This window comes from Phyllostomus hastatus, unplaced genomic scaffold (genome assembly GCF_019186645.2).
Source record: "Phyllostomus hastatus isolate PE091 unplaced genomic scaffold, TTU_PhHast_1.1 phas_scaffold_93, whole genome shotgun sequence".
Classification (NCBI taxonomy): Eukaryota; Metazoa; Chordata; class Mammalia; order Chiroptera; family Phyllostomidae; genus Phyllostomus; species Phyllostomus hastatus.
The window spans coordinates 39055652-39071197 of NW_025334042.1; the positions used below are offsets into that span (position 1 = coordinate 39055652).

Genomic DNA, 15546 nt, shown 5'->3' on the forward strand with positions numbered 1-15546 from the left:
CCAATCTTTTCTATGTAATACTCTATTATTTTCCAGGAAAAAAATATTGTTCATATTCATTGCTAAATAAATTATAAATGAAAAAGAAGAGGGGAAAAGTACCATTTTAGTTATTCAAACCATTGCCAGTCTTTACTAATCTAACTCAGAGTCCCAGATGACATAAATATGAAAACAACAACATCAACAAAATCCAGTGAGATTAAAATTTTAAGCTGCTACTTATTTTAATAAGAATAGATAATATATTTTCTTTAAAAAATAGATTGGAGGCTGTGTGATACAGTGGGACAAACATAGTTTATGGTCAGACAGGTGGGTGTGGATGCCAGCTACTCTACTGATTGACAAGTTACTGAACCAATCTCAACTTCAGTATCCTCCTCTGTGAATTGTGCATGACTCAACTAACATTCCGTGGTTTTTCTCAGGACTTAAGATAACACCTTATTAAGGCTATAATTTTACGAAGGAAAAATTAATAATAAGAGGCTGTTCCTCTTTTCTCTTCATTTCAGAGTGAACCATATAATAAGAAATGAGCCTTTCATTCTGTGGTAACAACATTTCTTCATATAATATCTATGGTGGTGTTTTACAAAATTCCTGCTTTGTGGATGCCCTCAACCTGGTTCCTCATGTCTTCCTGTTGTTTATCACTTTTCCAATATTGTTTATTGGTAAGTAATGTACTGTTCTATATTACGTCACCTAATATTTATTTTTAAAAAACTCTTATTAATGGCTGAGGCTTGGTATAATATTGACTAATTTCTCTAACATGAAAACTGATATATAACTATAAGAAAAGAACAAGCAAGTATTTTGTGTGTTCCAATTATTTAATTTTTGGCATATAACATTCTGTAGGTAAAATAGAATATACATGCCATCTTCACAATAGACATTAAGTAACAGCAATGTTTTTTTTTAAAAAGAGAGAAAAGAGAATTATATGAGATAGATTTAAAGCATTTGTTGAGCCTTGCTTTGCACTAGGTAAAGAAAATAGAAAATGAGTAAAATGCAATACTTGCCTAGGATGTTCCCTGGAATAGTCCAGTGAAACAGGTATGTCAAAGTTAAGAGAGATGACTACAGTAGTCCCCCCTTTATTTTTGATTTGGTTTTCTGTGGTTTTTAGTTATAGTCAAATGCAGTCCAGAAATACTAAATGGAAAATTACAAAATTAAACAATTCATAAGATTTAAATTGCACGTTGTTCAAAGTAGCATGATGAAATTTCGTGCTTTCCCATTCTGTCCCAAAGGGGACATAAATCATCCCTCTGTCCAGTGTATCCACTATGTATATGCTACACACCCATTAGTTACTCAGCAGCCCCCTCGATTGTCACATTGACTGTCATGATATCACAGTGCTTGTGTTCAGGTAACTCTCATTTTACTTAATGGCCTGAAAATGCAAGAGTAGTGATGCTGACAGTTTGGTTATGTCAGTGTGTCAAAGAGAAGCCATAAAGTGCTTCATTCAAATGGTAAGCTGAGTACAACACAATAAATATTTTGAGAGAGAACACATTTTCATAATTTTTATTAAAGTGTATTGTTATAATTGTTATATTTTATTATTAGTAATTTTTGTTAGTTTGGTGTACCTTTCCTAATTCATAAATTAAAATTTATAGTAGGTATTTAATATAGGAAGACATGGTAAATATACGGTTTGGTACTGTCCATGCTTTCATGCATCCACTGGAGGTCTTAGGATGTATCCCTTGAAGGTTAGGGAGGACTACTATATACCACATTGTCAGCTCAATTAAAGATGCAGAAACAAATCTTCCTGGAGATTAACCTACTAGAACAACTCACTGTTCCTGAGGCTGGAAGGGAATTTATGTTATATAGTATATCATGTCATGCAGAGGCCAGCATACTCTTGGTACACAGTTGTTCATGTTAAACCAATGTACAGACATTAAATATATTGGTACTACAATGGCCATTTATAGAGACACTAGTCGTTTATGTGGTATTATTTGCAGGACATTTAGAATGCCCTTTGGCTAAAAGTAGGACATCCTTTTTCAAAAAATTGTATTGATTTTTTTTTGAGAGAGAAAAACATCATTTTGTTTTTCCACATATTTCTGCATTCATTAGTTGATTCTTGTATGTGTCCTGACTGGGCACTGAACCCACAACATTGGTATATCAGGATGATGCCCTAACCAACTGAGTTGCCCAACCAGTGCAGAACATACGTTTTTAAAATTGCAATTCTACAATTAAGAATTCATTTCTGGCATCTAAATTAACTTCTTGAGAGCAATTACTGTGACATTTTTATTTGTATTTCTAGCATCAAATACAAAGGCTGGCAAATGGGTATTTGAATCAAGTGGAATTAAAATGAACATTGTCAAAGGGAAATGGAAGAAAATGCAGTCTATTTATCTCTAATATTGGCTACTCGAGTTAGCGAGAATACATAAATAAATCTCAAGGAACTTATCAGCTATAAGGAAAATTATAATGCTGCAAAAGAGACACAGGGCTTGCCTGCAAGAGTTTGTAGCATAAATTCTAATAAAATATGTTAAATGTAAGTAATCATCCAATAATGAAGTTCATTTGGAAACAACTAAGACAAGTCAATTTTACTTTCAAAGAATGCTCAGGGACCCCTTTCATTCATGAAGAATTTTCTTCCTACAGTATTTCAGACACAAAATACACTTATTTCTTTTAAAAATATTCTTTCTATTAAATTTATTGGGGTGACATTTGTTAATAAGAATATATAAGTTTCAAGCTATGATACATGATCTTCATGTGCATTGTACTTCCACCACCCACAGTCAAGTCATCTTTCGCCACCATGTATTTGACCCCTGTACCCTTGACCACCCTTGCACCCCCTTCCTCTGGTAACCACCATACTTGTGTCTGTGTCTATGAGTTTTTGTTTGCTTTTCTTGTTTGTTCATTTCTTGCTTTCAGTTTTATATCTTGCATATAAGTGAAATTATATGGTTCTTAACTTTTTCTGATTTACTTTGCTTAGCATGATATTCTCATCCAGGATGTTGCAAACGGCATTGTTTCATCTTTTCTTTTGGTTGTGTAGTATTCCATTTTATATGTGTACCACAACTTTCTTATCCAATTATCAATTGAAGGACACTTTTGTTGTTTCGATTTGGCAACATTTAGTTGCAAAGACATATGCACCCCTATGTTCACTGCAGCATTATTCATGGTGACCAACACATTCACTCTTGACATGTGTGGGATTTCTCAGTATTCAAAAAATGAGAAAAATGGGAGACAAAATGACCCAAAGTGGAGTTCTTTCCTAGCACACCATATATGAGTTGGTATTACTTTGCTGTTTGGGAGAAGCCATCAAAATTCTACTAAAATGTAGTCTTGACCTTTTTCTTCAATGATGAGCTAAGGGTGAAGCTATATTGTTCTTGGTGCTGCTTAAAAGGTAGACAATGAACACAATCAAGCTTTCTTTTAGAAAGAATCACTACCTCTGTTGAAAAGTGCTGGCTCAGTCATAGTCTTCATTTTTCTCACATGATACCCATATGATTAAGAGTTGACTCAACTACTGAGTCCTATATTTCATCACCAAATACAACCTTTATTGTGAGTCTTCCATAAACCCTGTGCTTTGAAAGATTTTAGACACCAAACTTCTTTTATTAATATTATCATTAACTTTTTTCTTTTTGAATGAATCAGAGAACATTCTCTGAGTAATTCTCTGTGAGTAAGAGCTTTGATTAGCATGAAATAACCATGGAGTCACTCGGACTTGGTGTTAATCCCAAACAATGCAATAAATGTTAACATGTTAACCTGGACAGTCTTGTAAAAATAAATCAAAATTTTATTTCTAACATAATGAAAATAGATAAAAATATCCATTCTAGAAATTGTAGTGTTACTCTAGAAAGCACTAAGGTTTCATGAACTCCCCAAAGCATAATGATGTAAATTTTCTCCATCATTATAATTGATTCTTTTGTTTATCTCTTTACTTTTTTCTTTTTTTCAGGGTGGGGCAGTCAAAGCTCAAAAGTACAAATTCATCACAACACATGGCTTCACTTTCCTGGACATAACCTGAGATGGATTCTTACATTTGCTCTCCTATTTGTGCATGTTTGTGAAATTGCAGAAGGCATAGTTTCAGATTCGTAAGTGACTCAACTTAGTTAATGTGATACATTATACATACACGTGAGTACGTTGATGTGGGTAGTAGCTAAGAGCATACCAAGTCAGACTTAAATTTTTGGTCATAATTTAGGAACAAGAGCTGCCACCTAGTATCTATGATGGTCATGCCTGTTGGCCTTACTTTTGTATTGCTACATAATTTCTTTGATAACACAAGTTCAGTTCTCTGTGACAAGAACTTATTGATGTACTTTCTGGTTCTTTTGCCCCTTCATCTATGTAGCCCTGGAAAAAAGTTCTGTCCTTTTAAACACTTGGGTGTTTGCCTTGTCTTTTAAAATAGGTATAAATACCAAGATTGTCTATATTGGCATATAACCTTAGTAACTTTACATTTACATATAAGTGTATAACCAATACTCAGATGTTTTGATTTACTTTATAAAGAAGCACATATAGATGAGGCAGGCATTAAAGGAGTCCAAGAATCTATGAGGATATAAGTACAAACTGAGGCATAGTGCAAAATCATTTTAAAATCAGGGTTTGTCCCCAAACCACTACTTTTGAAGGACTTTTGTCACTCTTATAAAAGAAGAAATTTATATTAGGCATTTAAAATATAATGAATTCTATTTGTAAACTTGAACATAATGTATGGGAAATATTTTTATCACATACTAACAGAAAATACACTTAGGTAAGAGGAAAATTTTGATGATAAAATTTTGCTGAATAGTACACCTTTCATTGAAGAATTGACAAGAAAGAACCTTTAAAGATTTTTAAAAAGAAAGCTCCAAAAATCATTTCTCTCTTATTGAATAAGAACTTCCCTTGACATCTGTTTATGTTTTGCTGTTTCAGTTAATGAGGAATGAAAGTTCTAAGCTTTTGCCAGGCAGCCAGTTATTTTATAATGTTGTAAGACAGTTCTTTGCATATATGTGCACATCGTGGTTTCTGATAAAAAGACAAATCAGAGACTCTAAGATATGTCATGCCTTCAAGTATTTAGAAGCCTAATCGGCTGTTCTCCTATTGATAATTGTTTAAAGCACTTTTGTGTTTTTGTACTATATTCTATTAGCATAGCCAATTCTAGTGTTCACTTTTTAAAAAAAAATTATTTATTTATTTTTAGAGAGGGAAGGGAGGGAGAAAGAGAGAGAGAGAAACATCAATGTGCGGTTGCTGGGGGTCATGGCCTGCAACCCAAGCATGTACCCTGACTGGGAATCAAACCTGCAACACTTTGGTTTGCAGCCCACGCTCAATCCACTGAGCTACTCCAGCCACGGCCTTAGTGTTCATTTTTTTATTCCCTTAATATGTATGTGTATACGGGCCAACTCTACATTTTTCTGTATGTATAACATGGAAGATTGGTCAGTCCAATATTTCCTAAAAATTTGGTATCACTTGGGCAAGGATGACTTCTCCTTTCTAGCCTCATGGTTAATGTACAGGTTCAGCCAGAGACTTAAAGCAAGAGGCTGCACTAATAATGATGGGGCATATGCTATTGGCAGAATCTTATCTTATAGTGGTAGTGACACAAGAGACCCATGCTAAAAACAAGCAGAAATAAACTTTTGAGTTTGCCCTACTCCCTCCCATTCTTTAGCTCTAGACTTTTTGCCCATACTCTTTTTATTCAAGCTTCTCAAAAGTCCTCTTCCAGCTACTTATGAACCCAAATATTGAGTTTGTCTTCTCATGCTCCTATAAGAATTCCAGTGAAGATTAACAATACCTTAAAGGATACCTTTTCCTCCTTAACATAATTGCTATATTTGATGCTGCTGATCATTTTTTTCTTCTTTATTTTTTTAAACAAAATCTTTATGGATTTTTTATATAAATATCACAAATGCTCATTATAATTAGTAAAACAATACAAAGACTTTCTAAATCGAAATAACTGGTTTCTTTTATAGTAATACAAATATTAAAGCTATTAATTTTTCTTTTGAAATATCCTTATCTATTTTGCATAGGTATTTGTAATGTGCTCACTTTTTTTTATCTCTATCTAAATAATTTATCATCTAGTATAGATACTCTCTTAGGTCTAGGAATCATTTTTACTTTGCTCTTTAGTCTACTTTGAAAGGTTTAATATTAGGGCATGTAATTTGTTAAATGAACACCTCTTGGAATTTATTACCATTTTCAAAATAGTAAAATATTTGATTATTTTACAAATATTTAATGAGTGTTAGAAAATAATATACATTCTTTGTAGGAAATGAAATTTTGATGAGTTTATTGATGAATTACTAGAGTTCTGTGCATTGATTATTTTTATATTATTTAATCCATTAAATTCTAAAAATGTATATTAAAATCTTCACTATCATGTTTTCATTTAGGTTTTTATTTTTATCATTTTCTATTTTTTGAAATTATTCTTTTGTCCTACATAATGTGCACTTTAAAAATTTTCTTCCTAACCTTCTGGCTAAAGATTTTCTGCTATAATGGGATATAAAGACTTCCACAGAACGTTGAGATCTGTGAATCACATTCTAAAAATAATAGAGCTTAAGGGAAAAGATAGGGTTGGGGCAACTACTAGAGTAACCTAGACAACTTTTCTAATTAAAAAAACTTAAATGGTTAGGAGACATTAATAAACGAATGCTACAGTAAATACAAAACCTTACAGTATTACAGAAAAACCCTGCTATCTTTATTCTTTCTTTACTATTGCTTCTCTTAATGATGCCTTGTAGTTCTTTTTCTAACTTGAATTGACTACTTAATTTATTATAATTATTTCTTATTGAATATGTGTAAGGTTATAAACTCTCTTCTGGTTATAGTTTTGGCAGCATTTAACAAGCTTGAATTAGTAGTATGCTTATCTTAAATTTCCTAAATATTGAGTGATTTTAAAAATTCTTTCTTTGGTTCAATAATTAGAGAATATTAGAAGCATTTCCTAATTCTTGTACTGATGAAATATATATTTCCTACTTTTTTTCTTTGACCACTTTCAACTATTTCTGGGAGGTGGTGGGTGGTTTTTAAGCTAGTTTTTATGCTATCTAGAACTTTCATATTTTCATTACTATGTCTATACTAATGTTTCCAGGTTTATCACTGATCATGTTCCAAATCTCTACATATTCCTATTAGACAACTTCCTTTGCATGTTTATTAGTCCACACACTCCTGCTGAAATGAGTTACTTTCTTCTTTCCAATCTGCTCATCCTCTTAAATTTGTATTTGTCCACACCACCATCCACCCAGGCACTGTGGGAATTATTCTCTATCTCTCCATTGCTGTCATCCACATACCCTAAAACTGTTAAAGTCTTGTCTATTTAACAGTTAATATTTTGCAAATGTATTACTTCCTTTATATTTCTGCCACCCAAGCTTAATTCAGGCTTTCATCATCCCTCACCTGGCCTACACCCACACTTGGCTAACTGCTCTCTTTCTTTCTGTGTCTCTTTCCTCACCTCAGACCTGCACACTACCTATCAACTCCATGATCTGCATGACTACCAGACTGATATGTCTAAAACTCAGATTTGACCATACCACCTACCTGGTAAAGTATTCCAATTTTCTGCAAGATTAGAGCCCAGCTCCTTATATCACACACAAAGCCCTTTATCCTATCTCAGATTTTCTGCTTAAGGAACATTACATTGCTTGGAATTTTGAAGATGCTATACTGTTTCATGCTTCTATGTATTTGCACATTCTGTTCTCTTTTTTAGAAGTGCTCTTCTACCACTTTCCTTACTAGTGGATTCCTTTATATATTTCAGTTCCCATTGTCAACCACACCTTACTCTGAAATAACTTTCCCAAATGTTCCTCTTTCCCCCGCTCTCAAACGAGTTACTTTCTTCTCTGTTTTTGTATCAATAATATATTTAAGTATTTGAGAAAATATGTTTAATTTTGTATTATTGTTAATGCAAATGAGTTGAGGGCTATCTACGATGCAAATCTGTCCTGTCATATTTCTGATCCACCTGAAACTCTCTATAATCCTCAGAATGACGCCTCATCTCCTTGCAATCATACTGAATTGCTTGCAGTACCCTTGAACATATCTAGGCCCTCTGCCTAAAACTGTTTTACTTTCTTCTTCTGCTGTGTATCAATTTCTCATTCTTTTTTTCTTAAACTTGCTTTTATTGTATTTCAAGTACAGCTGTCTCCATTTTCTCCTATGCCCTCCCCCCTGCCCCACCAACCCCCTCTTCCCACCCTCAGTCCTACCTACCTTTGGCTTTGTCCATGGGTCCTTTATACATGTTCCTTGAAGACCCTTCCCTTTCTTTCCCTTGTTGTCCCCCCTCCCCCTGCCTCTGGTTACCCTTAGTCTATTCTTTATTTCAGTGTCTCTGTTTGTATTTTGCTTGCATGTTTGCTTTTCTGATCAGATTCCACTTATAGGTGAGATCATATGGTATTTGTCTTTCACTGCCTGGCTTATTTCACTGAGCATAATACCCTCCAGTTCCATCCATGCTGTCACAAAGGGTAGAATCTCTTTCTTTCTTCTGCTGTCTAGTATTCCACTGTGTAAATGTACCACAGTTTTTTGACCCACTCATGAAGTCTCAGTCTAGAACCCCATTCCTTGACAAAGCTTCCCTCTGTTGCAGGCACTAGCCCTGTCTACACTCACAGTCTCTTCATCTGTGTTATAATTTCCTATATTCTATTGCTCTTCTTTAAACTCTAAATTTTGTGATCACAGACACTGTATCATGTTTTGTTTACTGCTACATCCCTAAATCTAATATAATGTCTGGACCAACAAACACATGTAAATTCAATGAATTAATGAAACTGGAAGAATCACTGAAAAGTTTAGGAAAGCTATAAAAAACATACTTTTCAAAGACTTTAGCACTTATTTTCAGTTGATTGTTCTTACTTGCTATGGGTGTTAAATTGTTTTAGCAGGTCTCCTCCTCAGGATAAGAACAGTTATATATTTGCTTTTATTGTATGCATTTTAAGGTCTTGTTTAGCTGTGTTTACACAGCCCTCCATGTTAGCGTTGATCCTTTCAACAGAATTCTGTCTCTTGCCATAATCTTCCTTTCTTTATATGTTCTTTTGTCAACTACCACTGAATTCTGTATTTTACATATCTTATTGCTAAGAGAGAGTTTTTATGAGAAAATTGAAAACAAAATGAGAGACTGTCCAGAATCACCTGCTGCAGCCACTGACATTGTACCGCTCTCTGCAGACGCCGGGAATCGCGGCATCTCCACCTCTTCATGCCGGCCGTGATGGGATTTGTTGCTACGACAACATCAATAGTATATTATCATAACATTGAAACATCAAATTTTCCTAAATTACTTTTAGGTAAGTATGAACAAATGTCCACCCCCCATTCTGGAAAGAGCTATCTGTTTTCCCTTTTCTTCATGGTAGATGCTACTTAACTTCATGAGGTTGAGATTAGGAAGAATTACCCATGGGAGAACCACAATATTTAATTATTCCGTAGGCTCCCCATAAATGTGGTGATGAAAATAAGCCGAGTTGCTGTAGGCTGTAAAAACATCATTTCGCTAGGATATCTGTTGTGCCTGAAATGCCCCTCGCGATGCATTGGTGCATGGCGGAAGGAAAGGGGAGGGGATGTGCTGGCCTTCTGGTGGCACAAGCTGTACTCCCAGCACTCTGGCGACGCGCTGCTGCACTGAGTGGCTCCCTGAACCAGACGTTTCCTCTAGTTCCACGTGTGGCTAAGGTTCAAGCTTTCCATTGAAACTGTGGGAGAGGCACGCCCCTCCTAGAATGGCTGCGGAGGCAGCAGGGGGACTCCAGGTGGCAGAGCATCCTTGCCAGCACACGGAGAACTGAGTTGAGAACTGGCAGTGAGAATCACTGCCCCAAAGCGCAGCCCCGCGCGTCTGCGTCAGGCGTCACATCATCGCCTTAGTCTCTCTTGCCCCTCTCCCCTGCGGATCAGAGGCTGTCCGAAATGTTCCTCGTTTTTCCCTTAGGCTGAAACAATAGAACTTATCCCAATGAGCTAGATTCAATACTCTGACCCATCGTAGCATTCCCGGGTGCACACTTTCATAAACAGAACTAAGAGGAAGCTATAGAACATGGACCATATACGACCTTCAGGGATCGATCTGTGACTCTCCTAAAATTGTAGTCAGAGTGGTGTGTGTTTGTGTGTGAATGAGTGCTTATAATCTTCTATGTTTTATAAATTTTATTTGATTGGTATATGAACATAACATTGATGACTGATACAGAAACTAAGAAAAGTAGCAATTAAATCACACATATGTTATTTGCTTGTCCAGAGGATATTAAAATTTAAAACAGATAAGAGAAGAATACTAATTATTTAATTTTTTGTTGACTTGCATTATTAGATTGTGCAAAAGTAATCTAACAAGAATAAGTAGACGGGTTAAATACCAATTTAAAAAGCCTGTCAAAGTCTAAATTATCTTACTAGAAAGCTCTGCAGTACAAAATAGCAGGCAGATATCATCACAGAAATTTTTTATGAAGATATCCCCCCAAAAGCAAAATTTTCACCAGGCAACAGCCAAAAAATATGCATAGCATTGGGAATTCGAAACACTAGATATTAAGTTCCTTAAAAACTGATGATGATATAAGCGTTATCAGATGTAATTAGAAAGGAAACTGCATTTTAATAATATTTTGAAGGAGATATGATCAGAATCTCGCTGTAATTTTTATGTAGATACAAGGCAGAGGGCACAATTTGATCATATTTCTGGAAGGACTTATAGAGATGAAAAATAGTCTAACTTCTTCTTATTTTAGGAAAGAAATATTTGGACCTAGAAAATCACACTTATTTTAAGATCACAAAATTAGTCATTTTGTCCCAACATTGTATTTTTCCCCTACCAAACATAAAGTTGAAGTAATTATGTGAATATTCATATATCTACCACCTAGATTCTTCAATTTACATTTTATTCTATTTTATCAGATTATCTACATTTTCTACCCTTCTCCATCAATTAATCCATCTTATTTTTGATGCATTTAAAGTAAGTTGCAGGCATTAATATGCATCATCCCCTGATTATTTCAACATATCATTAACTAGAGTTAAATACTCATTTACAGTTCTTTTTTGTGAGATAAAATTTACATACTGAAGTACAGAAATCTTAATTTGCTGAATGCATACACCTGCAGAACATTGCCCTGGCCCATGAAAGTTTTCTTGTGCTCCTTACCAGGCAATCCTGGTTTTCATTGCCCCAGAGGCAATGCCTAATCTGATTTTTTCCCCACCATAGGTTAGATTTGCCAGCTCTAGAACTTCATAATCATTGAACCATATAGTTTAAGCTCTCTTCTTTAAGACTTCTTTCCCTCAGCATGACTTTTTGAGGCTGATTCAGATTGTAGTATCAATCAATATTTGTTCTTGTAATTGTTGGGTATTCCACTGTATAAATACACCTCAGTTTTTTCCATTTTCTTGTCTATATACACCTAGACTGTTCCCAGGTTTTGGCTATCATGGAAAAAAAGGCTGCTGTAATCATGCATGTGTAAGTCTTTTGATGGATATGGTTTTATTTCTTTTGGGTATAGAGCTAGGAGTGAAATTTCTGGGTTATAGGGTAGGTAGGTAAATGTTTATATTTGTGAGAAACCATGAGATCTTTTCCCACGGTGGTTTACTTTCCAGTTGCACTAGAAATGTGTGGGAATTCCAGTTGTTCACATGCTCACCATCATTTGATTTTCTTAATTTCGTAATTTAGCCATGCTGTTAGGTATGAACTGCTAACACATTGTGGGTTTAGTTTGCTTTCCGCTCAGGGCTAGTGACGTTGACCCTTTTTGATGAGTTTATTGGCCATTCGTTATTTTTATGAAGTGGCTATTCATATATATTTGCCAACTTTTTATTGGTTGTATTTTTATTATTGAGTTTTAAGAGTGCTTTTTATATACTGGATGCTAATATGTCATCAGATACATGTGTTTAGAATATTATCCTCCTAGTCTGTGGCATGCATACTCCTTTACTTAACAAGGTATTTTTATGAGCAGAAGATTTTAACTTTGATGTAGTATAATTCATTATTTGTCATGTATAGTTATTGATTTCTGTGTCTTAAATCTTTGACTTCTCAACATATTATTCCCTCATATTTTTCTATTTTCTTTGACAAGCTTTATAGTATCAATTTTTATTTTGAGAACTATGATTCATTTATGTTAACTGTGTCTATGATATAAGGTTGGTATCAAGGTTCTTTTTTCTCCAAATGGGTATTCATGTATTTGAGCACCATTTGTTGAATAGACTTTCCATTTCTTGGGACCTGTGTAAAGAATGAAATCAAATAACTGTTCGAGTATGATCTATTTCTCGACTCGGTATTTTTTATTCCATTGAACTTTTTATGCCATTATCCTTTTGTCCTGATTACTGTAGCTTTGGAAGTTTTGAAGTCATGTATTATGATCACACAACTTGTTTTCTTTGTTTCTCTTCCAAGACTGCTGTGGATATGCTAAATTTTTTTCATTGCCATATGCAGTTTAGAATTGGATTGTCATTTTCTACTACCAAATGTATATCTATGTGTGTGTATATGTGTATGTGTGTGTGTGTATATATAAAACTGGTGGATTATGATAGGAATTACACTGAATGTATAGAGCAATTTGGGGATAATTGACATCTTAAAAGTATTGTTTCACAATTCATTCTTTATTTGTTTAGGTCTCTCATTTGCTTTAGCAACGCTCTATAGTTTTCAATGTAGAGGCCTTTCCATGTCTTACTAATTGTAATACTAGCAATTTTGGTTCACTGCTGCTATATATATGCAATTGTATTTTAAATTTCATTTCCATTTGCTTCTATCATTTGATAAAATGCAGTTGATTTTGTATATTGACCTTGATTCTTGTCACCTATTCTAATTATTACTTTGTAGGTTTCTTTAGGTTTTCTATATAAACAAATACCATCTGAAAATAGAGACAGTTGTATTTCTTTCTTTTCCAAGTTTAATTTATGCTTTTTTGCCATATTGCATTAGGTAGGCCCATCAGTAAAATGTAGAATAGACATGGGGAGAATGAAATCTTTGCTTATTTCCTCATGTTAAGGAAAACATAGTCTTTCATAATTAATTATAAAGTTAATTATAAACTTTTCATATAAGACCTTTATCAGGTTAGTAAGTTTTCTTTTATTCAAAGCTTTCTCAGAGGTTTTTTAAAAATCATACATAGATACTGAATTTTATTAAAGATTTTTTCCTGCATTTGTCGGGATACATATTTCTGATAATGTGCTTCTGTCGATGTATATTTATTAATTTTTTAAGTGAGAAAGTAACCATGTGTTTCTGGGCTAAGCTGCACATCATACATTATTCATGCTATATATTGCAAGATTTTATTTGTTAAGGTTTTTTATAGCTAGGTTGTGAGGGGTATTGATCTGTTTTTTTCTCCCAATCTTTTCCAGTTTTTATATGTTGGGATATACAAATGAATTTGCAAATGTTCCCTATTTCTATTTTCTGAAAGACAGTCATGAGATTAATTTTATTTCTTCCTTAAATTTTTGATAGAATTCACCAGTGAAGTCACCTGGGCCTATACCTTTAACTAAGGGAGGATTTTAAATTATAAATTTATTTATTAGATATAGTCTCTTCAGAGAATCTATTTTATCTCATTTCAATGTTGATAAGTTATAGTTTTCAATAAATGTTTTTATAGTTTTCAATAAAGTTTTACAATTTTGAAATATAAATTTCAAATCTCTCAGTTTTCTATTTATTGTCATAAAGTTGTTTAAGATATTCCCCAATTTTCTTTTTTAAGTACCTGGTATATGCAGTGATAACTCTTCTTTCATTCCTAGGATTAATAATTTGTGTTTCTTTTTTCCTGATTATTCGAGCAAGGGCCTTATCAATTTTCTTGATCTTTTAAAAAAATTAACCTTGTTGGCTTTGTTGTTTTTTAAAAAATTTTCTCAATTATTTGTTTTCTATCTTATTGCTTTCTATTCTTATCTCTGTTGTTTCCATCCTTTTATTTTGTTTATTATTCTTCTTTATCCTATTATCCTATTATCCTAGCTTTTAAAATGGAAACATAGATCATTGGTTTTAGACTTGTCTTTAGAAAACTGTACTTGAATAATGATTAAAATAAAATTTAAAAAAGTTATGAATTTTTATCTAAGTATTGCTTTAGTAGCTATCCTTAAATTTTTAATATGTAGTATTTTTATTAAAATTTTCTTTAAACATTTTCTAACTTTCCTAGTGATTTATTCTTTAGTATGTGGTTAATTAGAAATGCACTGTTTAAATTACAACTATTTGGAGACTTCTAGATATCGTGCTATGTGCAAAGACTGAAAGGTTATGTCTATTATCTGTGTGCCTGGTGTTAGCACCCTGGACTACCTGTCCTCTTAAGTGTGAGTGGGACTTGTGACTTAATTCTGGCCAGTAAGTTATGGCAAAGAGGATAATGTGAAATCTTTTGAGACTGCAGCCCTATCCACATATCCATGGCAGCCTGACTCCATAGAAACTCTTGACCCATGGAAGTTGTGAGATAATAAATATGTGTTGTTTTAAGCTGCTAAGTCTGTCACAATTTGATAAGCAGCAACAGAAAACACATTTATTATTCTTGACTTTTAGTTTAACTTCATTGTTATCAGAGAACATTCTCTATATGACTTCTGTATTTTAAATTTGTTGCTCCTTGTTTTCTGAAGATACTGTCTGCACCCGTGCTATGTGCACTTAACAAGAATATATATTCTGAAGATTTGAGGGTGTATTTTTATAAGATTAAATATCAATATTATAAATACTTAACAGTTCAATGGGGTTGATGGTGTTCAGATTGTCCAAGTCTTTATTAGGCCTATGTGAATTTTAATTGTCTAATTCTTAAAAATTGACGCATTTGTCTTTATTAAAAATTTTTTAAAATTTCTAATAGTATTCTTTAAGTCTACATTATCTGACACTAATATAACTACCCCAGATTTCTAATGCTTTACTGTGTATTTTTTCCTTCCACTTATATTCAATCTGTTTATTTATATTTAAGGTGAATCTCTTAGTTAGCATATACTAATTTGGCCTGTTTTAATTTTTTTCTAAATCCATTTTGACAATCTCCATATTTTAAGCAAAAAAAAAAAGGATGTACAATGAGCTTAAATGACAATTTAGTTCTTTTTCACTAAGAAAGTTGTGATTATCCATCAACATTCTGGCTTTGATACGTGTTGTCCAAACTGGATTACCTCATATGTGTTTACAGTTCTTCTCTCTCATCCTCTGTTCATTTGTACTGACCTTTATTCAAACTT

General features: G+C 33.5%; 1 protein-coding gene across 4 annotated transcripts in view; it reads left to right on the top strand.

Moving 5' to 3' along the window:
* ABCC9 (ATP binding cassette subfamily C member 9) overlaps positions 1 to 15546 on the top strand; it is a 114847-nt gene that overhangs the window by 2954 nt on the left and 96347 nt on the right. For all 4 annotated transcript variants that reach the window (XM_045829307.1, XM_045829308.1, XM_045829310.1 and 1 more), the window contains 3 exons: positions 519 to 680; positions 4037 to 4178; positions 9397 to 9518. In XM_045829307.1, the coding sequence (XP_045685263.1) occupies positions 539 to 680; positions 4037 to 4178; positions 9397 to 9518 (406 nt within the window). In that variant the 5' untranslated portion in view covers positions 519 to 538. The remainder of the gene's footprint in view (positions 1 to 518; positions 681 to 4036; positions 4179 to 9396; positions 9519 to 15546) is intronic.